The sequence below is a fragment of the Heloderma suspectum genome, chromosome 6 (assembly GCF_057233095.1).
Source record: "Heloderma suspectum isolate Gila_16-S chromosome 6, 16-S_ref, whole genome shotgun sequence".
Classification (NCBI taxonomy): Eukaryota; Metazoa; Chordata; class Lepidosauria; order Squamata; family Helodermatidae; genus Heloderma; species Heloderma suspectum.
Genome location: NC_139463.1, coordinates 124,138,528 through 124,162,443, shown reverse-complemented (window position 1 = coordinate 124,162,443; position 23,916 = coordinate 124,138,528). Strand labels below are relative to the sequence as shown.

The 23,916-nt window shown below is 49.7% G+C and overlaps 1 protein-coding gene across 1 annotated transcript; it reads left to right on the top strand.

Annotated features, from left to right (window-relative positions):
* Nucleotides 1-5,545: 5,545 nt before the first annotated feature.
* On the top strand, nt 5,546-22,448 carry CDH24 (cadherin 24). The gene is made up of 11 exons (XM_084806473.1): nt 5,546-5,764; nt 6,867-7,161; nt 12,694-12,813; nt 14,503-14,670; nt 16,309-16,499; nt 17,053-17,306; nt 17,448-17,584; nt 18,673-18,794; nt 19,201-19,315; nt 19,968-20,216; nt 21,006-22,448. Exons 1-11 carry the CDS (start codon nt 5,546-5,548, stop codon nt 21,521-21,523), a joined length of 2,388 nt encoding a protein of 795 aa, XP_084662599.1. The 3' UTR covers nt 21,524-22,448.
* Nucleotides 22,449-23,916: the final 1,468 nt, after the last annotated feature.

The window sequence follows — 23,916 nt, the reverse complement described above, 5'->3', positions numbered from 1 at the left end:
TGATTTTGCAAAAACAACATTTAAAAAGTCTGCCTGTTGCTTTCTGAACCTCAGTCACAACTTTTGCAAGTGACTACAAGGTGTTGTTAATGTCGCTTGTGGGGGAAATGCCCTTAATCGCTGCCACAGGCTCAGCCCTTGAGCTGGTTTGCAGTGCTGGGACTCAGCCTTGGGACGTGGGGAAATAATAATGAAATGTGCTCTGAGCCTAAGCAGAGTGCCTTTTCCATCAAGACTGAATAACTATAACCAGCTGCCACTGGCATTAGAAGCATGATTCCCCCGGCAGAGGGCACAAGCACTTCAGTTGACACAGAAGGGCAGGAACTGTAGCTCCATGGCAGCACACCTGCTTTGCATGCAGAAGGTCACAGGTTCAATCCCCAGCATTGCCAGCTAATTAAAAATAAAATCAGGTCACAGAAAAAACGGCTCTGCCTGAGACCTTGGAAAGCCACTGCCAGCCAGAGTAGGAAGTACTAAGATAGAGAGACAAATAGTCTGACCTGGTATACCCAGTGGACGCTGGTGCTCTGATGTCAGTAGGGTGGTGAATCTGCTCTGGGTTTCAATCAGAACCAGTTTAGAGTTCTGACTGGTTCTGATTGAAACCCAGAGCAAATCGACCGCCCCACTGACATCGGAGCCACCAGCCTCCACTGGGTATAAGGCAGCTTTCTGTGTTCCTGTATACAAAATCACTCATTTTTATTCTACATTGCATAATCTAGAAGAACTGTCATCGCTTTGCTCAGAGTGTACAGTCTTTGACTCACATAATAATCACGACTCCACCACCCATAAAAATGCATTGAAAGAGGGGTGTGTGTGTGTCTCACCCTGCCTGTATGAACGATAAGAGCATTTCATAGAATCACTGAGAGGGTTTTCTGTGTTCACTCTTAGGGCCAGTTTTTCACAGAATAACTGTCCTGCTGGGGCAGACTGAAGTCCTCACCTTAGCCGTCAGTTCTGGGTTGCAGTTGAGGGCTCCCAGCTATGGTTGGGCAAATTTTGCCCCAAATGTACCACCTCTGTGACCTAATTTCACCTGTTTGGCAACAGTGGTAGTGGGCGAGTGCCATTTTGGATAAGTTTGGTCTGCCTCAGCCGAGGGTGGGCTGTGGCGAGGGAAGCAGCTTAGCCATTTTTGCTGTGGGTGGCAAAATATCTGAGACAGGTGCTGGACCTCACACACGTCTTGGGAAGTGGCCCAACGTTTATGAAAAGAGAACTTTATAACAGTCTGTCTCTGGGTTTGCTTAACTGCCTAGATTTGTGTTCAGCCGACCAGCTTTTGGCTCTCACAGAGTGAGTTTAGCTGTGTTTGAGCTGACCCACTTGTGTGCGAACCCTTTTACGCAGCTTTGGGCTGCTTTCTTATGTCTGTCTTAAGATGCAGGTCTGGAACATGTCAAGTGGGAAACAAGCCTCCATCTGCTGGCACCCTTTTTATTAACTACATTTTTGCTCATGCAATCAGGAGCTTTAAAGACTGGGAAATGGGTGAATTCCTCGCACAAGCACTTGCAATATGCGTTTTGCCAGGGCTAATTCTAACCTGTGTTAGTGACCTGCGAACGGTAATTAATTCTGGGTTGATTAGACGGGGAAGAAATGAATAAGAGGTATCCATGGGCCTTTTCATGCACAACAACGAAGGAGCATTTGAGTCCCTCCAATGCTATTTGCGTGCAAGTGTGAATGTTACTAATATGGGATAGAAAGGGGGAAAGTGCCAGGCTCAGATCTCATGCAGATAATGTAGGTCCAGACAAGGGGCGTTTTTTACTGTTCAAAAGCAACAACAACAACAACAACAAAAGTTTTAAGCACCATGTGCGGGGAAACGGTTTCAGACTTTACAAGGGGGCCTTGTGAATTGTTATCCTGAAGCGAGTGCTCAGCAGCTTTGAGGCTGAATCAGGAGCTCTGAAGCATGCCGCCTTCTCCTGCCAAGTACCTAGGGGCAAAAGAGAGGGAGTGGAGGGTGTGTGGTGCGCAGGACTTGCCAACAGGCTATGGTGTATGTATGAGTGACAGGGAAGCTTGGCCAACTCCTTTCCCAAAGTGGGCCTTCAGGACAACGAGCCGCTTACTAGAATCTCAGACCTGTGGGCCCTGCCTAACTTCTCTGCAAGTATGGGGATTCCATCACTTCCCCAGATTGGCTGTTCCATGCTGATCTGCTTTTAAAACTAGAAAGTGGGGCTCAGATCTCTCAGATCTTAAATGTACCTTCCTATAATTTAAGCATGTTTCTTATCCTTATCCTCAGCAGATATAGCAAACTATTACTCTCCCCCTTCTTTCTGTCATCCTTTTAAATGTTTGGAAACTGTCACTCCTTGGCCTAGAGGAGGGAAGATCATGCAACGTATTCTGTTCTCATCAGGGCCTGGCCTGGGAGCAATCTCGCCGCGGGATCCAAGCACTTTGCCCCATGATGCCTTGCAAGGTCACAGAGGCTTCTGGGTCAGAGCCCTCCAGTTATGCACGGCTTTTCACAGGGAAAACAGCGGAGAGGAAGGGTAGGCTGGCTAAGATCCTGCGAAGTGAGTGACAGGGCTGAGGAGCGATTGACAGAAAGATGTCTGTGATGCATGAAAGGCAAGAAAGGTTCAGGGCTCTTTGAGCCCCAGGACCTATTTTTAGTGACAGGGCTCAGTCTCTGCAAGGAGAGATTCCTCCCCTGGAAGCCTCATCTTTTACCTGGCACAACCCACTTAATGCCAGATGGTTTGGGGCAAGATTGGGGGTACTAACTGGCGAGGGGAAAGCACTCTGCCTATGTTCAGAGGCATTCTGGGGCTGAGGCTTTCTCCCGCATCCCCACTGGCACGGCTGGCGTTCCTCCGTGGGGAAGGTACAGCTTTGGTGCCTTGGAGCACATGCAGCCGCAGGGCTCATGGCTGTGTCCCGCTACTGCAAAAGTAAATAAATCTGGACCTGAAGTGTCAGAGCGCAGAAGCAGCAGAAGCCCACGCCATCTCTCCCGCCCGCTCGCCCTCCCCCATGCCATCTCAAATTAAGTCCAAAGCAGGGTGCGGGGCGGCGGGGGGGGGGACCTGCTGGCTACGCACTCTCAGCCTCCTTTTCTTCTCTCTCTCCTCCCCTCCCCCTTTTGCTCATTTCCTCACTGTTTATCTTCATTTCCGATCAATAAGGAGAAGCCAAGTGACTGAATCAGTTGTCGCTCTGAATGAATTACAGCGATTACGGCCCATTGCCGGCGGGGACTGGGGGAGAGAAGGAACTGGGACAGGCTGTCCACGCCAGTTTCAACAGGGGGCGCTCTTAGAGGGCAGAGGCATTTACTAACTGCACTTCTGGATCACGCTCGAAAGGTGACGGCAGGTCAGGCCACAGTCGGGCCTGGTTGCCCTGCAGGTTAATTGGGTTGAGCCAGGCCTCTCTTGGAGGGAAATCATCCTTAACGAGGAAAGAAAGAGGGAGAGAGAGATTGAAAGCGAGAGGCGATGAATGTGGATGCTGGTGGAGCAACAGAAGTACAAAGAGGGCAAGGGAGAGGGAGAGATCCCCGTTGTGGGAAGGAGCCATGGAATCGGAGGAGGGAAGGAATCAGGCTTGATTGTGTCCGGGCTCAGCTGCGGCGTTTGTTACCAATGACAGGGCTTAACCCTGGAACGTATGAAGAATCAAGTGTTCCCCTGGGCAGGTGCAAAGTGCCTTTTTCTTACCACAAGACTAGGGAGAAGGGCTTCCAAGTAAGAGAGTGGTATTTCTGGACACATTTGAGTTCCGGCATCTATTTTTTCTGAAACGAAGCGCTAGCAAGGCAGGCTGGCGGGCAAAATATTTTGGAGGGACAGGTGGACCACATAAGAGGGTACTCCAGCTGGCAAGCTGTTAACCCAGCAGTGTGGTCAAGGGTCCTAGAACAGAGAGGATGATGGGACTTTAAGGCTTCCTCTGTGACCCAGATTAAGGACGGCGGAGGCTTCTGTGTTTTCCCAGTACCCACGAATGTGATTGAAATGTCATGCTGAAACTCCATCATGTTTTCTGGATTCTTTGTATCTCCCTGTTCCCAGCTGGGTAGGTTTGGGGATGAATTACCCAAAAACATACATGCAAACATACACACACCAACGGGGGTTGTATCTTTGTCTTGTTCTGCCCTTTCTTGTGACTGCGTATATCTCTCTGTCTGTCCGTTTCTCACTCCATCCATCATCTTTCCTCTCTTGTCTCCAGGGCAGCCTGAGGAGTGAGACCTGAGGGGAATGTAGAACAGAGACATGAGGCGGGAGAAAGAGAGAACAAGAGGGAGAGATGCAGAATGCAGGGCAGGAAAGAAGGGCGGGGGGACAGGCGAATGGATAGATAAATAATCTACACGGATGGACGGATGGATGGGCAGATGGCTTAGATGAATAGTTAAATGCTGTCTGTGGACAGGTTGGTGATAGGCAGGTGGATGGAGCGATGGGCATATTGAAGATCTCTGTGGACGGATGGATGAATGCCAAGTGGGTATTTAAGGAGACGGGTGGATGGTTTAAACAGGAGTGAGGGAAGAGGAGGAAAGGGATAGATGGAGAAAAGTGAGCTCTGAGATGGGTCCATGGTCAAAACACTGTGCGTTAGGGCAGGCGATTGGTGGCAGATAGCATAGGTACTTCATGAGTACTAGTGGCTTGGTCTGTGAATGTATCCAGGGCTGGTGCACTGGGAAGGACACAGAGCTAGGGACTTCCAGGGGAGAACACTGAAGACCTATGGTGTCTATGTAACAATCTGTTTATTTACAAATGTCTGGGTTAAGTAGCAAGCACACAAGTGGTGCTGGTCCCTGAACAACACAGATTTTCACACTAATTCCCTGCCAGCTCTCAGCGCCAACAAAATCCAAACTATCCCTCCCTGTTAACTCTTCTTTCCAATCCCTGAGTCAGAGCAGGCAAATGTCTCCAGACTGACGCCCGTGAAGGTGGATGCAACTTCCAGATATCGCTCACGTCACTTGGGACAAAGACGTTCAGGTCCTCACTTTAGCAAGCCTCAGTTGCAACCATTAACAGGAGGGCAACACCCTAGCCTGAGAGAGGCCCAGAGCTATGAGGTGGGATGAGAAGGAATCATCAAGACATAGCAGTGATAGATCCACCAGTGGGACCAATTTACCCAGTGCAGTACAGTACTGGGTACCTGTACTAGGTTAACCTCCCTCCATCAAACGCACGTATCTTTCCCCACCAGAAGCAGCTCAGTCTCTCCTGGGCAACAGTTTTCCAGCTGCCTCTGCTCTCCCTTGCCCAACTCTGGCCCTACCAGATGAGAGGCAAAGAGAGGCAGGCTGAGGAACAGGAGCAGTATCCTGTACTAGGGATTATCCCCACAGTTCAGTCATTAGTTGTGGACAAGGGTGGGGATGGGTCCGTGATGGGCAGGATACGGTCTGCTGTCTTTTGCCTAATACCCGGTCTTCCCCCTTCCACCTAGATGGGGTAGCCGATTCCTATGGGCAACGTGGATGAGCGGTGCCCCCCGCTGCAGGAGGACTGACCTGCGGGGCTGCGCCATGGCCAGCTTACTGCAGCTCCTGCTGGCCTGGTTAGGAGGCTGTGGCTGCGTGGGCCGCCTCATGCCCCTCAGCGAGGGAACCAAGGCTGGATCCTTCCGGGGAAATGTATCTCAGCGCTGGGAGCGGCCCCTGGTGAGGTCCCGTCGCAGCTGGGTCTGGAACCAGTTTTTTGTCATCGAGGAGTATGCCGGACCAGAACCTGTCCTCATTGGGAGGGTGAGCCCCAGAAGGACTGGGCCCAACATGTTTGGCATGGGAGGAGGGAGAGCAATGGGATGGAACTGAGCAGCCAGGATCCATGGGACACATTCCCACCTTTGGTGGCCTTCTTTTCCTAGGCCTCGGCTTCTTCTACTCAATTCCTTGGGCCAGGGGTACAGAAACTCTGGCCTGTGGACCAAATCCAGCCTGCCTAGGGTCCCAATTTGGCCCTCTGGGGTTCCCCAGAAGGCCACGCCCCCTCCCCTTTGCCCCACCCCTTCCCCCAGCACGTACTGTGTGGTGGTTTCCCAGTGTTTGTGCAGTTTTTTCCCCATTCTAAATGATTGAAATGACTCTCCAAAGGCTGAGTTACTGGCGGTAAGAGGTTTAAGCTAAAAGGCACTGGTATTCTGGGCCAGGACACTTTGCCTTTGGCCACCAGTGAAATGCACCCCCACCCCAAAGGAATTCTCTGAAGTGGAGTTGCGCCTGCGGCTGAAAGAGGGTCTGCACGCTCCTTCGGGCCCTGTCCCAATGCTGGCAGATCTACATTTGGACACTCTCGCATCTTTCTCCAAATTCCCATCTGTGTTACGTCTTCCTGGAACTGACTGAGAAAAAAAATAATTAAAATCACCTCTTACAATCAAAGTCCAGGTTTGCCTCAAAGTGAAAGCCATTTATTGTACACTGAACATAGAAACAATATAACATATAGTATTTGTTTCTAACTGGCTTTCGGTCAAAAAGTCCTTGGCTCAAATCTCAGCTGAGCCATGAACTCTTTTAGGGAAGGCGCTGTTATTGGTCTCGTGTGCTACGTGAGCCAGCTGGCCTGGGGAGGAGGTGAGGGGAAGCAGCAGGGTCAAATTCTTCTGCAAAAGCATGCGAGAACGCATGAGAACCAGTACCTTGAGTTCTTGTACCCATATAAACGTTCCTGAATGTGGGCAACTCTGGCCTGCCCAGACCCCCTCTATTGTCAAAGGAAGTCCGCCAACAGCAGTCTCACCCATCTGTTGGACGTTAGGGTAGTTCGGCCAGTCACTGCCAGTGCTTCCACTACCACTCCTACCACCATCCAAGTTCTGCATTCTCTGCTCTCTTTCCCTGACAGCTTCATACGGATGTGGACCGTGGCGAGGGGCGCATCAAGTACGTGTTGACTGGAGAGGGGGCGGGTACGGTCTTCGTGATTGATGAGAAGACGGGCAACATCCATGTCACCAAGACATTAGACAGAGAGGAGAAAGCCCAATACACGTTGCTGGCTCAGGCTGTGGATCGGGCCTCCAACCGGCCCCTGGAGCCACCGTCCGAATTCATTATCAAAGTCCAAGACATCAATGACAACCCACCAGTCTTCCTGCATGGTCCCTACCATGCCACTGTGCCTGAGATGAGCAACGTGGGTGAGTTTAGTGCTGAGGTCTCCAGTGTGGTGCCCGTGAACACCTCTCTTGGGGCTCGCTAGGCTCCCTGCTTTTTTTCCAGCGCCATCTTTATTTGGGTTCAAAAGTGTGGTCATGGTTTGGAGCCCAGAACCCACTTCTGCCTTGTACTTAGGTTTTTGGGCAAGTTACTTTTTTTTTAGTCTCAGCAGTTTGACTCCTGGGAAGTTAGTGTTTTTGTGACTGGTGATGCCTATGATGGCAGCTATTTTATGAATAGGCAACACCCCCCACTATTGCAGTCATTTTGTGAGAGTGCCCGTGACACTTTCTCAACATTCCAAATGGGCCCACCAATCCAAAATAGTTGCGTTGTGGGGGAATTCTCACCTTAGCTTGTGGGGGAATTCTCGTTGGCCGATTCATGGCATACCTTTCTGTGTTGGCCCTGGGTGGAAGTGGCATGTTCCGTCTACTTACAAGTAGAACAGTTTATTTATTTTATTTGTTTATTGCATTTATATCCTGCCTCTTTTCCTCTTGCAAGGAACCCAAGGCAGCTTACATTATCCTCCTCTCCGTTTTATCCTCACAACAACAACCCTGTGAGGTAGGTTGGGCTGAGAGTCTGTGACTGGCCCAAAGTCACCCAGTGTCAAGGGCTCCTTGGAGGCCTCTCTCAGTCTAATCCAGTAGCCAAGTCCAGACACAGACAAAGGGATTATTTTCAAAGCTTTATTCCTCCTTTACAACTTAACAACTCTGCTATTAGCAACTAGATATGAGCAGCAGAGTATCTATACCCTAAGTTGGAACAGTTGGTCCCCGTTTGAAAGGGAATCACTGGCAGACCCTGAACTTATGAGCTAGGGAGAGTCCCTCCCCTTTTCCCTTGGATCCTCTGGGCGCAACCGTTGTTTGCGTGCCAACCGGGCACTACGCCTCCTTTCCGCGCCCTCCACTTGGTGTCGCTCTCTGCACTGGCAACGCGCGTCCATCAAGTCTGCTTCCCACGCTCTGTCACTCCCTGGACTGCTATCTAAGCTAGGAATGCTGGTGGGACGAATCTCCGTCAGCTGTTGGCCCTGGGAAGGAGGAGCGCGCTCCTCTCCCAGGAGCGACTCCCCTTCCTCAGAATCAGAACTACTCTGGGATTCTATGGGCTCAGTGTTCACCCCGACATCCAGTGAGCTTCCATGGCCAAGTGGGGACTAGAACCCGGATCTCCCGGTTCCCAGCCCGTCACTCTCACCACTACACTACACTGGCTCTCATTAATTGTTAACATTAATTGAAAACTGTCTAGTCATTGATGCAGGAAAGGCTGAACCCCGGAGTACAATCAGCTCAGGCATGTCTCCCCTTGCAAGAAAAGACAGGAAAAAGTGCTATTTTCCGCCGTTAGGAGCACATTCAGAGCTCAGCCTCACTGCCTCAGCATCTGCACCCCAGCCTCATCTGTTGTCTCCTTCTTTCCCCACTCAATGGAAGACGGAAACTGGAGGTGGGAATAAATTCTCTGGAGCCCTGATTCCTCCCTTTCCTCTCAACCCTGTGGGGAAAAAAACGTATAGAGTGGGGCACAGGAGTGGCCCATTCTGCTGTGACCCTGCCAGGATTGGTGCTCACATTCCTTCCCTAACTGTGTTGGAGTGTGTGGGGGAGCCATTTTGGTTGCCCTGCTAAGAGACCAGAATCTCTTGGACTGGTCCCAGTGCCTTGAATGTGTGGATGACAACCAGAGATCTTTCAGATCAGAGCCACATGGGAGCTTGGCCGCATTTCTTACATACTGTTATCCATTTAACCTTTGGACCACTGAGAGGCCAAATTCCTGCAGCATGCCATAGCCACAGGGGCTTACGGGGGCCTGGCACCCTCAAGGATATTCCAGGTCCCCTCTCTACATTTAATTTTAAAAAGCAACTGTAGTAATAAGACTCTAGTGCAGCATTCCCCAACCTGGTCCCTGGGATTACAACTTCCATAATCCCAGATAGCATGATGGCTGGGGATGATGGGAGTTGTAGTCCATATAATATGAAGAGTGCCAGGTCGGGGAAGAAGGCTGCTCTAGTCCTTTAACTTACAGAGATGTGAAGGAAAAGCATGCCGGCAGTAGCTCAGCCGATGGCTGACCAAGCAGTAAACTTGCTCCCATGTCCCATTGTTCTGGCCCTAGAAGTACCAGGGCGCTGGGTTAACTGACAAGCACCTATGCCCATATTTTTTAATGTTATAAAACTACATTGTATTGTATTACTATTGAATTCAACCAAATAGCCTCAAACCCATTAGGCTACCTGCATTTGCGTTCTGGCTGTTCTGCAGTGATTAAGGGTAATATCCAAGGTTAGCCCTACTTCGAGTAGACCTAATGAAATGAGTGGCACAAGTCAGCCATGACTAACTTAAGATCCATTGGGTCCACTCGAAGTAGGACTAACCTTGGATACTACTCTCCCTTCCCTGTTAGGCCCCCTTGCCACCAAATGCCGGGCTTTGGCCCTGCAGTCCTTTTGGTGTGAGCAAACACGGGATCCGTAGTGGGGGTAGCTGCCGTGTCTGGAGGCACCATTTGGCAAGCTGCACCTCCAATCCCGGCAGTGGGGCTGTATCAAGGAGGGCAGGAAAGGGGGGGAACTCCCTGAGCTACTCCTTGGTTCGACCGCCATCAGCCTGGGATAGGGAGGGTGTTTACCGCACCCTGCTGCTGGTCCTCCGCCTCCCCGTTTCCGGCCCTCAGGAGGGAATGCAGCCGTCTCCTCCTCATGAGCTCCCTCCCTCCCGCTCATGAAGTCAGTGCAGCAGACTGGGCAAGCGTGCCAGCAAAGTGTCCCAAGCAAACTGGGCAAGAGTGCCAGCGCCCCCTGTTTGCCCACGAGGCCTGAGTCTCACAGGGAGGCTAGTCGTCTCGGTTGCCATGGCGACAGGGATGTGGAGCGCAACAGCCGAAGTGCCCTCTGCAGAGTCTCCTGTAGGCCCCTGGTGGTGTAGCTGTCTGAGGGGCTTACTGATAATACTTGTATCCCCCTTAATATAGTAAAATCTCTAAGCGGTTGACATGCAACAATATGTATTCTCCTCTTACACCTCCTGTGCCTTCATGGGCACAGCAAGTGGCAGTGTTGTCCCACAGGGAGCTGGAAGCACATGCCTACAACTGGCGCATTCGGACACACAAAGCAGGGTGGGCTGCCTAGCTTTGAAGTAGGCTAGGGGACATTCGGGGACCTATAAGGAGAGCCCTAAAGCTGGATCAGACCAAGGGTCCATCTTGTCCAGCATTCAGTTCACACAGTGGCCAACCAGCTGCCTGTGGGAAACCCACAAACAGAGATCTCAGGGTTGTGGTGGACAGCTCAGTGAAGATGTCAGCCCAGTGTGTGGCCGCTGTAAAAAAGGCAAACTCCATGTTAGGCATAATTAGAGAAGGGACTGAGAATAAAACTGCCAACATCATACTGCCCCTATACAAATCTGTGGTGTGACCACACTTGGAATACTGTGTCCAGTTCTGGTCACCACACCTAAAAAAATACATTGTAGAGCTGGAAAAGGTGCAGAAAAGGGCAACTAAAATGATCCAGGGGCTGGAGCATCTCACCTATGAGAGAAGGTTACAACATCTGGCATTGTTTAGCTTCAGAAAAAGGGGAGCAAGGGGAGACATGATAGAGGTCCACAAAATGATGCATGGTGTGGAGAAAGTGGGCAGGGAGACATTTTTTTCCCTCTCTCAAAATACTAGAAGCCAACGGGATCATCCTATGAAGCTGATGGGTGGGAGATTCAGGACAGATAAAAGGAAGGGCTTCTTCACACCACGCATAATTAAAACTATGGAATTCGCTACCACAGGATGTAGTGATGGCCACCAATTTGGATGGCTTTAAAAGGACAAATTCCTGGAGGAAAAGGCTGCCAATGGCTACTAGTCCTGATGGCTATGTGCTACCTCCAGTACCAGAGGCAATGAGCCTATGTGCACCAGTTGCTGGGGAACATGGGTGGGAGGATGCTGTTGCACTCATGCCCTGCTTGTGGGTTCTTGGTCGACAGCTGGTTGGCCCCTGGGGAACAGAATGCTGGACTAGATGCACCCTTGGTCTGATCCACCATGGCTCTTCTTATGAGTGCAAAAGCACTCTCCTGCCCATGTTCCCCAGCAACTGGTGTACATTGGCATACCCCTTCAAGCAACGCTTAGCTTCTTTCTTGAATTAAACTTGGAAGCATGTGTTGACTATTACCGCTCAAAAGGCTGACTTTTCGTTTGAGAGAGGAAGAGTCGCCCAGCCTCAGAGGAGCCCGCCCCTTCTCAGAGAAATCTACCCCTTGGTGCTACTGCAGGAATTATTGATTTAGGCATGCCTGCTGACTGGAAACAGACAAGGCCAGAATGGTGACTCACGGGGGGCGTAACATATAGCCTCCTCCCAGGGTGGGTAATTCACACTGTGGTTCTGCACTGGGAAAGTGAATGAATGATTCGGTCCCACCCCGTGCTGACTCACAGCAGAAATTATCCATGCTCCCGCAGAGGCATGCTGGAAGGAGACAAGGCTAGAGTGGTGAATCATACAGAGATGCAGCAGGGAGCCTCATCTGTGGTGTACTTTGGAGGTGAACAGGTGCTTTTGATGGTTTTATTGTCCTTTCTCATGGCACCTGGATTGGGAATGGTGGCCTCAAAGAAACACGCCTCAGCCTGCCCGTGAGTTGCATTTGTTCTGCAAACATGATTCTTGTGCAGAGTTGTGGGGAGTTTCCCACCTTGCATTCTGGTTGCCGATCCTGTTGTTCATTTGCCATTTTACAGCTTCTTCTTAATGGAGATTATGAATTGGATTTTCACAGAGGTTTTTTGATGTTGTTTGCCTCCCTGTTGGCTTTTTTAAGCAATTTTTTTAATTGTAAGCCTGTAGACAGGGCAGGTGTTGTTTTTTAAATTTTTGAGCAGTGAGTGTCTAAACATTTTAGGCAGTATATAAAACAGGGATGAGCAACTAAATTAGGGTGGGGGCCAGATGACTCCCCCCCAGCCCTCTATGGGTCTTCTGATGAAGAGAACAGCAGGAATTCCTCCAGGGGTGGGGTTTGGAGGCCAAGCCACACCCCTAGAGAAATCCAGGAAGGCTTTGCGGGCCAAATGGAGAAGCTCTGTGGGCCTGATTAGACCTGCAGGCAAGAGGTTCCCCTCCCATATATAAAGCAACGAATGAACAAATAATGTGGTGGGTTGCAAAAATAACAGTAAATAAAGAAGCACCTACTCAGTGAACAGACTTAAGTCAACAGGCTTACATATCCCACATGAGATGACTGGACGCCTTGAGCCCTCAGCATTTGTGGGTTTCTGCTTTTCAGTCTTCTCTCCACTGTGTTCTTCATGACAGACCAACAACATTTCGGTTCAGCAACCAAGGTGGCAGGTTTGCTCATACGAAGTTCTGACAGCACAAGCTGTGCCATCAACCCGACGCACACACTGATCGGACTGGCATCCTCACTCACTGTTTGCGTCTCTTTTGATCTGCCCCATTTCTGCAGGCACATCTGTGACCCAGGTGACGGCCCATGATGCAGATGATCCTGCCTATGGGAACAGCGCCAAGCTGGTCTATACGGTACTCGAGGGGTTGCCGTTCTTCTCCGTCGACCCCCAGACGGGTACACAATTGGCGGGGGGGCAGATTTGGGGTAGAGGGTGATGGTGCAAGTGTCACCCCATTGTGGAGGAAAGGAATGACTGGGGTGGGAAGCAATTGCCATATGTTCTTGGGGACAGGGACATGTTGGTGGATTTCTGCTTTATTGCAGGATGGCAGTTTGGCTCAGAATCATAGGGATGTTAGGGAGAGAACAATCCAGTTCCCATGATCAAACAACCCATGATTAATAACCCATGGTTTGTTTCTGAGTGTGTGGGAGCAAGCAAATGTGCTGGCTCTCGCCCACTTCCACTTTGCTAAGCAACCCAGAAACACCCCATTCCTGTGTTGTTGTCATGACGTGCAAACCTGGCACTCTGGGTTGTGCAGGGATAAAAAACCCAGAGTTTTAACCCAGTTCCTGGGTTGTTTACAAAGCAGGAGGCAAAACAGAAGTGACAAATGGGGAGGCAGCCGCTCGCTCGCACCGATGCAGCCACGGCTAACTATGGGTTGTTCAGCCCATAGTTAGCTGTTACATGTGAACCAGGTAAATGGTTCATTTAGACCAGGACTAACAGGGGGTTGGACTCGATGGTCTTGTAGGCTGCTTCCAGCCCTACTATTCTATGAACATATGCCTCAGGCTCACCCGCACCTGTGCCTCAGCATCCTTGGAAAAGGCCTTCAGTCCATCCTGGTTCTACATATCATGTCTCTCAGATTCAATTCTGATCTTGAAAAAGGGGTACGGGAATTAAGGCCTAGAAAGCCTTTGCTCATATTGAATCCCGAAAGGGCGGGGCGGCCGTGTGTCCTCTTTTACAGTCCTCTATTTGAAGGGCTGCTGGAGGACTGTCCTCTGTTTTGAAGGCACCCTCTATGTGAAGGGCTGTCCAGTCCAGTCTGCAGTTAGCACCTGAACAGCAAACTGAGCAAGGCACACAGGTCAAGTGGTCAGAGTCTTCCACACTATGATGAGATGTACTGTATTTCTATTTAAATTATAATAATTATTTATACATTTCCATCTATAGATATCAATTAGCATATGCACATTTTATGCAAATCCGTTCCCTCTTTTGTCCTTTTTTTGATGCTTCTTTTCCTCTTTTTTGCCAGTTCATAAGTGGCTGCCCTACAAGAGGGTAATAGAGGAGAAGCTGGCTGTGTGTTTGAAGGGGGGGGGGGTATCTTCAAGGGGAAGCGTGACCCTTGTTTCCTTGTATTTTGGAACTGCTGCTGTAATAAACCACACTCTGATGTGTTTGGGAATGATAGGTGGTTAGGCCAAGAGGCCAAACTGTCATTCATGCACAAGCAATATGCAGGAGTGTATACAGTTGAGAGGGAGTTTAAAAGTGGCTTGGTTGGAGGGGATTCTTCTTCTTCTCATCAATGGCTAATAACTCAACTCTCCATCCATTTATTAATCTTTGAATGACAGCCATGTGAGCCTACAGACCTCAAACCTGTTGAATCAACCACTTGCCTTCCCCATCAGCTCCTCCACCCAGCTAGGTCTGTCTGGCTGCTCCTCCTTGGTTTCATCTGTTTCCCCCTCTGCTTGAGGTGGTACTAATTGAGATTGTAGAAGGGACATTTGGGGGTGAGAATATCTATCTGTCCTGATTCATCCTCCAGTCCTTCTGCCGTTCTCTCTCTCTCTCTCTGACACGCTGGTTTTATTCTCTCCTCATGGTGGTAGGTGTGATTCGGACAGCCACGCCCAACATGGACCGGGAAACACAACAGGAATTCCTCATCGTGGTGCAAGCCAAGGACATGGGTGGCCATGCAGGAGGGCTTTCAGGAAGCACAACTGTCACTGTGACACTTAGTGACGTTAATGACAACCCGCCCCGCTTCCCACAGAGTGAGTAGGAAAGGGTTGGGCCTTAGCTGTTACAGCTGTGGCCGTATTTGTGGGTGGGCGGGTGAGAGTAGATTGCACCTGAACTAGCCTGTTTCCTGTTTGAGGGAACAGACCGTCAACCTGGCCTATCTGAGATGACCTTATTGGATTTTAGGAGTTGCCTGGCTAGTTCAGTTTTTAATAAAGCTTTGAGGGCTGAGTGGAACTTGCTGAATCAAAGTAACAAACTCCAGACAAAGCAATAATTCCAGCTCCCTGGCAATTTTTGCAGATAGTTTGCCTGTTAGTTTACTAAATTTGTGCTGCTAGAAAGCTCTTGCCAGTGAACCTTGCAAACCTTTGCATCTGAGCTATCTACTTGCTCAGGTTTAGCAATCCTATAGTGTAACCTTATAGACGTCTACTCAGAAGCAAGTCCCATTGAGTTTGATAGGGCTTGCTCCCAGGTAAGTAGATAGAGGGTTGCAGCTTTAACTGAGTCTTAATTATGGCCTTGGCAACAAGGAGTGGCAAGCGGTGCCTGAGATAGGTTTTACCATCTAATCTAATTTTTGATCTTCTGTTCTACCTCAGAGCTTGGCATTACCAAGCATTTTAAATGTAATTTTAATATATTATTACAAAGCTCATAAATACACAGTTCATACACTCACAATAAAACATGCAATATCCTTAATGTTACAATATTGATGCTACAGTCTTTAACAAATATATAACAGGCAAACGAATATGCACAAATAAACACGCAAATAAAGAAAAACTATAATCTCTTAAACCAGCAGTGAAAAGATCTTAAATGTCCATTCTTAAATGTCATATAAAAGATACAGTGTATAATAGATGCATCTCAAAATGTTTTAGTGATATGATCATGAATGAATGCAAAACATTGCAACATCTTCTACATCATTCTTCTCTCCACATTCGCAGTGTGTGGGGACAAAAGGACAGGGACTTTCAGGATCAGGGGAAGGAGATTAATGTCCTCCCCCACCCCCCGTTTGAATATTGAAATTCAGCAGGCATACACATAGAAATCCACTCAGCCTACAAACATTCTCATGTTTCCCATGTAGTCCTGGAGGGGTCCTGAGCAGGATTGCTGGTGGCAGAGAAAGCTCCCTGAATCAGAGATCACCATTCTGTAGTGTACAGATGTGGGTGTAGAACAGCAGTGTCGAACATAAGCCCTGGGGGGCCAAATCCGTCCTGCCTGAAGTCCCAGTCTGGCCCTTCAGGTTTCCTCAGATGCCCACGCCCCTTCCTAGTCACCATGTCCTTTCTTCTGACCGCCATTCATTTAGTGGTTTCTTGGTTTTTGTGCAGTTTTTCTCCATTCTGAAAGGTTGAAATGCCTCTTCTAAGCCTTACTTGCTGGCAGTAAGAGCTTTAAGCTAAAATATGCTGGCATTTCTGGCCCTGCCCTTTTTGCTGTTGGTCCCTCCCCCTTTGCATTTGGCCCCACCCACCACTGGAATGTAGCCCCTGAGAGCTTCTCTGAAGTGGAATTTGGCCCTCGGGCTGAAGGAGGTTCAACATCCCTGGTGTAGAATTACTGAAGGCAGAGTTGTCACATTGTCATTCTCTTGCATGTGCACGCCTGTTTCTGATGTTTCCTGCCCCATTTCTCACCTCCAGGCTCCTACCAGTTTTCTGTGGTGGAGAGTGCACCTCTGGGGTCTGCAGTGGGGCGGTTGCGGGCGCACGATCCTGATGAAGGGGAGAATGCGCTGCTAGCCTACAGCATTCTGGATGGAGGAGACGGAGCCGAGGCCTTTGCCATCCATACTGATGTGCTGGGGCAGGATGGGATCATCACAGTCAAAAAGGTTGGTGGAGGTGTCCCCGTTCTCACTGAACCCTGGTATTAGGGATCCCTGATCCTCCTTCCTTCCTTACCCTCAGGGATCTCCTGTGTGCCCCACGGGCAACGAAGGATGGGAGCTGAGGTTGATGAAGACAGGCCAAGCCAAAGCAGTGCAGTAAGTTCTGGCACACCAGCGGCGGTGGTTGGCAGTGGAATGCTTAGGAAATGGGGTTTGACCTCACTCGGAATGGGCTATGTATGGTTCCCAACCAATCAGAAAGCCAGGCTAGGAACCAAACAACCAGGCCTGAGGTAGGCTGAGTTCAGTAGCTCCAGTCCTGGACCGTAGTTATAGCCTCACAGGAGCCGCTTCTTACTTTCTCTTTTCCCTGAAGAGCGCCTCAAAGGTGTTACCCTGTCATTCTCAACCACTGCCACTTCCCTCCAGGACTCAGAGCAGCATATCCTCCTCCTGCCATTTTCTGACACTGATCTCCCATCATACTGTTTTCTTTCATCTTTTGCTCCTCTTCTCTCCTTTCACTTATGAAAATCCCTCCCATCCCCTCCTGTAGACCCTCGATTTCGAATCCCGCCGCTCTTACACCTTCCGAGTGGAGGCCACCAATACACTCATAGACCCCCAGTACATCCGCAAGGGCCCCTTCAAGGATGTGGCCACTGTCCGTATCAGCGTGGAGGACGCTGATGAACCCCCGGCCTTCTCCCGCTCCGACTATCATCTCGCCGTTTACGAGAACAGCCCTCCAGGGACCCTTGTGGGCAAAGTGACGGCTGTGGACCTGGACTCCCCCAGCAGTGTCATCCGGTAACGGCAGAGGGGCCGCTGCAAGAGCGGGGTGGGAGAGCTGGTTGTGTTTGTGTGTGTGTGTGTGTCATGTTACAGTTGCTCCATTTATACCTGGTTGCCATGACAACCTGATACCCCAGGTTCCCCCCCATCTTCTAGATATTCCATCCTGCCGCACACGGACCCTGAGCGGTATTTCAGCATCAACCCCCAGGACGGGACAATTCTAACTTCTGTGCCTCTCGACCGGGAGGTGTTGCCCTGGCATAACATGACCGTGGTGGCGACTGAACTTGGTAAGGGACAGGTGGGTTTGGTTCTGTGGAGTGACCAGGGGCGCGGGGAAATCACGGTGGTGGTGGGTTCAGTCTCCATTTGTGGGTGAGAGTTCCCTTTGGTTGGTTGGTTGGTTGGTTGGTAGGTAAGTAAGTAAGTAAGTAAATAAATAAATATCTATATCTACATCTACATCTATATGTATATGTATAATTTTAATTCATGCTTTTCTTTATCAGCAAAGCATACAAAAGATTTCCCCATTGGCAAATATGTTCTCATATTCATTCTCTCTCTCTCTCTCTCTCTCTCATTCTCTCTCTCATTCTGTGTGGCTGCAACCTGCTTCGGCTATGTTTCCTTCTCACTGCTTTGTGCCATCCCATTTTCTTCCTTCCACCTGGCCCCGTGGTTGTCCCACATGGTTCCTCGTCATGACCATGCACGTTGGACATGTGGGAGGATATCCTTTTTTTGCATGTCCATTTTATGGCACCGGTGGCCTGTGCTGGGGTGTGCGGTCTGTGTGTTTTGCTCTGGCTTTTTTGCTCGTGCGGCCTGATGGTTGTCTGTTGGGTGCATGTGGCTGCCTACCTATGTGTAAATATGGTTTGCCATGTGCCGTTCCCTCCAACTCCTTGGGTTTTATGGGGCTGTGCATGTATGTGTTTCATGCATGGCTGCAAACTTCTCTATGCCTCTTGTGTTCATTTTTATCCAACCTCTTGGCCACTATTATTGCATTCCTGGGGGTGCTCATCCTGTTGGCCTGGTTGTTGCTTGTTGATCTTCTGTCTGCCGTAATCTTCTTGCCAAATGGCTGCGGCATGGCTACGGATGGCTCATGATTGTACGCAACTGGATTTTGTCCGTTTGTCACATGGAAATGCACTGGCCTGGGGTGGGTGGTCTGTATGGTTTCCCTACATGGATGGGTTTCTCCCTCTCCTCCTCTGGATTTTGGTTTGTGATGTGTCGGTTATATGTCACCGGTGTGCTGGCTGCGTGTTGTCCGGATGCCATTCCCCCGTGGGACTATGACACGTCATGTGTGGCTTTGCATTTATGACCCTGCATGTCTCTCCCCACCTCCCACTCTTGATCTCAGACAGCCCTACGCAGGCCTCCCATGTCCAAGTGGCCATCCAGACCCTGGATATAAATGACAATCCGCCCCAACTGGAGCACAGCTATGAGCCTTTTGTCTGCGATAACGCTGTCCCCGGCCAAGTAAGTGCTTTTCTGGATCTAGGAAGGCAGTGGGGTGTAGTCAGGGCCAGCCCAAGGCATTTTGCTGCCTGAGGCAAAGAACAAGATGGCGCCCCTCTCCCATTCCATGTATAAAATTTAACTGGACTGGCCAAGAAATCTGTCTTCAGCACTGATGATGAGACAGCATCTTCCGCTGCAGCTGAAGGCAGCAGGCTAACTTAGGGGGCGCAAAGATGGCTGCAGGGCACACAGATATCTCCTCCAAACCTTGCTGCTGCCTCCCAGCATCTGCCCCCTCAGGCAATTGCTTCACTGTCCCTAATGGTAGGGCCGGCCCTGGGCATAGTGGGTTGGAGCAAAAGGGACTAGCAGTGATGATGCTTGGGTTCCTCACGCTTTTCTTTCCTTTCCTTTCCCCTGCCAGCTGGTGCAGCTGATCCGGGCAGTGGATCGAGATGAAGATGGAAATGTGAGCCGCATCATCATCCGCTCCCCACTTGGGGCTAGGGAACCAAATGTCACTGTGCGAGACAACAAGGGTGAGGAATTGCACTTGTGCCTGACTTTTAAATGCCCCCATTTGCTTGTATACTTTTAAATATATTTCCCTGACCATATGGACTAGGAACTTGTATTGTTTTAAAAAAAGAAAGAAAATGAAAGTGGAACTTCTAAAGGATTCAGCCCTTTCTCCAGAAACACTACCATCTGTACAAAGGATTATACCAGACACATAAGCCTCTCTGATTAGCCACCTGCTCTCTTCTCAAATTTAGGGTGCTTCCAGATGGATGGATCCTAGGGCTGCCAATCCAAAGGCATTGTGCAACTATTCTGTCTTTTTGTATGGGAAGAAAAAAGATGGAAGAAGTGGCGGGAAAACATGAAAGGGTTACAAATGGAAAACATCATCACCAGTAAAATTCCATGAACAATTGCACAATGAATGCCGCATCTGGAAGAACTCTTAACCCTTAACTGTTTTCTTGGTGAGAAGGGAATGGAAGTTAAACTGCATTAATGGTTCATGAAATAGTCCAGGAGAACATGGTCACATGCACATTCCTGGGCATGGGTACAAGTAATATATTTTAATTGTCTGGTACTTTTTTAAATTTGCCCTGCAAGGGCAGCCCACTGTTAGAAGGAGACCTAAGCTCACCCTTCTCTCTTGAATCTTCCCCTTCCCAGATAACTCTGCCTCCTTGCTACTCCGTGCAGCCCATCTGCCTGCACAAGGGGGGTCCCTGCTGGTGCCGCTGCAGCTAGTGGATGGCGGTTCCCCCACCCGCACAGGATCCCCAACTCTGACAGTGAGCATCTGCCGGTGCCAACGAGATGGGGCCATGCCTTCCTGCGGGCCTGAGGCCCTGGGATCTCCTGCTGGGCTCAGCACGGGCGCCCTGCTTGCCATACTTGCCTGCGTGGGCACTCTGCTTGGTGAGAAAGGACATGGGGGGGGGTTGTACAGTGGTGGTAGTGGTAGGAGCTGGCAGGCCAGGAGGGTAGGGGTGGATTTCTGGAATGGTGGGAATTTATGGGTCCTTGGGTTTGAGTTTTAAGAAATGTAGGAGGGGTGTATTAATCCTAGGATAGGTTTTTTTCACCAGTAAGAAAAGTGGCTTTGAATCATGAAGCCAGACTTCCAGAAATAGTGCAAGAGGCTGAGAGTTCTGGGGGCAGGGTCAAAGCAGTAAAGTGAGGGCCCCTGAGCCGCTGCTGTGGAACCCCAGCAACGTGAAATGTCTAGGTCAGCCTTCCTCCCCCAGACTGGCGCTTTCCAAATGTGTTGGACTGCACCTCCCATCATTCCCATTATGGAAATGATAGGAGTTGCAGCCCAACACATCTGGAAGGTGCCAGGATGGAGAAGGCAAGCCTAGGTCATGAGCATGGAAGGGAGAGTCACTAGCAAGAAAAGGGCAAAGAGGCCTGATGGTGGAGGTTTGGCCTTAACGGTGGGTGTCCAAATTGAGCGCGGTGCCTCCTGCAAAGTGGAAAGGGGACACTCATATCAAGGGTGCTGAGGCTTTTGGGAAGGGTGTGCTGGGGGCTGGATTCCACAAGAAACTTCCAGAAGGATGTACAGAAAGAACCTGTACAGTAGGATGTGTCTGATGCGTACGCTGCAGTGGTTCAGTCTTGTTAACACCTGCCCTTCTCCACCCGTTTTCTCCCCCTTCCCTTCCATACCCACACATACCTGTTGCCCCCCCCCCTGCCGTTCAGCGCTAGTGTTGCTGTTTGTTGCCCTACGGAGGCAGAAGCAGGCAGTGCTGCTCCCCTTTGAAGAGGAGGATGTCCGGGAGAACATCATCACTTACGACGATGAGGGGGGAGGTGAAGAGGACACGGAGGCCTTCGACATGGCCGCCCTGCAGAACCCCAACGCTGCCCCCCCTCCGCCACCGCAGCCGCGGCGCCTCCTCCGGCGGGATGTGCTGCCTCGCCCACATTTCCCGCCCTCCTTGCCCACCCGTGTGCCCCCACAGCCCCACGACGTGGCCAGCTTTTTGGCAGCCCGCTTGAGTGAGGTGGATGCCGACCCCTCGGTCCCTCCTTATGACTCCATCCAGGTGTACGGCTACGAGGGACAAGGCTCCTCCGCTGGCTCTCTCAGCTCGCCCAGCTCCTCGTGCGCCGGTGACAGTGATCCAGGCGGATACGAGTACCTGGAAGAATGGGGCCCACTCTTCCGAACACTGGCTGAGCTCTACGGTGCCCCAGAGGGGCCACCTCTCACCTGAGAGATCTCGTGGGGGGAACATCCATGGAAGAACACGGCCCTCTGTTCCTCTCAATTCCTTTTGTGTTGCTTGTTCTTTCCTCCTGTTCGGTTTCTCATTCTTAGTTTGAACTTGTCCTTTAGAGAGCTCTTCTTATTTGCATCACCTCCTTCTGTCCAAACGCCGTCCTGTGTACTTACCTGCCGTTGTTCTGCTGAATCTGTCAGTCTCTCATTAGCTTCGTCCATCTTTCTTTTACATTATTTTGCTTGTATTTTCTTTTACCTCAGAGTCTTGATTCGTCTCTCTTCCCTTCCTCCTCTCTGCACTTTCCCCTCACTCCTTTCTTGCTTTCTTCCATTCCTTCTAGATTCCCAGCATTCTGTTTTGTAATACCACCTCCCCATTCATTCAGCCTTTTTAAAAGGTGTTTCCTTTCCTCCGCACCCCCTCTTTTTTTGTCATTCACATCATTCTATTTTGTAGGAAAGGCTCTCTTTTCATTTTACTGTATTTGTGCTGCGTCTATTATGTTTGGTTTTCTTTCCTTCCCCTACTCCTATATAAAATACTCTATGCATTCATTCTCTCCCAGAATCCTTTGATACCAAACACCCTACCTACCCGGACCCTAACAATCCAGTCTTGCCAGCATGGATTTACCTCTCATTCATCTTGCAGCCCCCAGGCCCTGAACAGGGGAACCGGTCTGCCAGGGCAGGGGTCCTGACCTCACCATCCTGCATGGGCTCCCAGGATACTTGTCAAGATGGCATGGAGGGTGGAGGACTGAACCTGACTCTGCCCTCTGGACAAAGCCTTCCGCTTCTGATACCCTAATGGGACTTTCCATATCCAGAAGAATTTTATTCTAGGGAGCTAAGGCTTAACTGGCGTCAGGTGGGGACATCCATGTTATAATTTCGTAATAAACAATTTATTTTCTAAAAGAAGGCTATTGTGAGTCGTGCGTATGAGCCAGAACTTGTAGAAGCTGTTGTCGTCCAATTCGGAAGGGAAATGGGGGTGTAATGGATTGGAGCTAGGGTAGCTTAGCCTCCTGGGTTCAGCTGCCAATCTTTGGAAAGGGGACATTTCTAATATTGGGAGGAACAGCTAGAACTCCAGGGCTCCTCTTTACACCAAGGATATCCTCCTTAAACATTCAACTTAAGCCTTATCGGAAGTATATGCAGATAATTAAGGATTAAACAAAGACATTAAAAAAAATTCCCATCCTAGGGAAATGGACAACCAAGCATTTCTCTCCAATCCACTTCCCCTCTCTAGATATTCATTAGCAACTATATTTTGAAAAGAAAATATATAAAGAACGTATTTGTATATGGGAGCTGGAGTGGGGGACATAATCTAACACAGGAATGGGCAGCTCTACAGATTTTGGACTACAACTTCCATCATCCCTCACCATTGGCTATGCTGCTAGGGCTGGTGGGATTTGCAAGCCAACAACACCTGGAGGCCACCACGTTCCCCATCACTGATCTAACAGATTAAAACACCCCTAAAAAATAATGTTGAGTCCATGTGATACCAAGAGGTTAACTTTCCTACAAGAACATGAGATATAGTGGCCCCAGAAGGGTCTTTTTGGTGTAAGAAGAGAAGGAAATGGTGCAAATGGTGGTGTGAAGTGTCTGTGTGTGCTGGAGGAAAAGAACAGGGGACCTTTAAATGGTCCAAAGGTAGAATTACCAACTCCAGAAATCCAAGATGCTGGTACCCAGGTTGCGCCTAGGGCAAAGTCCACTATAGCCTCTGGCATTTCACAGATGAAAACAGGAATATACTTGTAACACCCCAGGATCACTTTGGAAGCCTCACCTCCCACCTTCTGTTATTACACGTTTGCAAGACAAATGTACTTTGGGGCAGTAATTCATGATTTTGCATGGAAAACGCGAGAAAAATAAAGCTTTTGAGATGAATTGGTCTGTTTATAAAATGTTTGCAGAGGTATTGGTCCACTAGAATAAAACATCGAAAGGGCAACAGGATAATGAAGTCTGAACCAGCCACCCCACCCCACCCCGTCAGTAGACACAGATGTAGACAAAATACACTTGAGTGGTGGGTTAAGAACAGACTTTTACCGGAGATATAACAAGCTTACATCTCAAAGTAAGTTGGCTGAGCTCAGCATCCCTTGCAGGAGGAGGAAGGAGGAAGGCAGAAGAGTAGAGGGAGGAGACAAGGAAAAAACAGAATGACCTCCCAGAGATCCCCTCCCACCACACTCAGGTAATATTAACCCTTCAAGTTGAGATTAAGTGACTCATGCCCCTTATCCCTCCAACAGATAATACATTCTTTATTAGGACCAGCTAGAAAGTTACAAAATAGCCAGCAACTTCTGTAGGGCTCTACTTCAGGCTGGATGTTATGTTAAACAA

What these genes read in the sequence shown, in the direction of transcription:
- CDH24 (XM_084806473.1), top strand. Translation starts at nt 5,546, where the DNA reads ATGGCCAGCTTACTGCAGCTCCTGCTGGCCTGGTTAGGAGGCTGTGGC. An exon ending in CGTGGTGGCGACTGAACTTG is followed by an intron (nt 17,585 to 18,672) that starts GTAAGGGACAGG and finishes TCTTGATCTCAG; the next exon opens with ACAGCCCTACGCAGGCCTCC. An exon ending in CTGCGTGGGCACTCTGCTTG is followed by an intron (nt 20,217 to 21,005) that starts GTGAGAAAGGAC and finishes CCTGCCGTTCAG; the next exon opens with CGCTAGTGTTGCTGTTTGTT.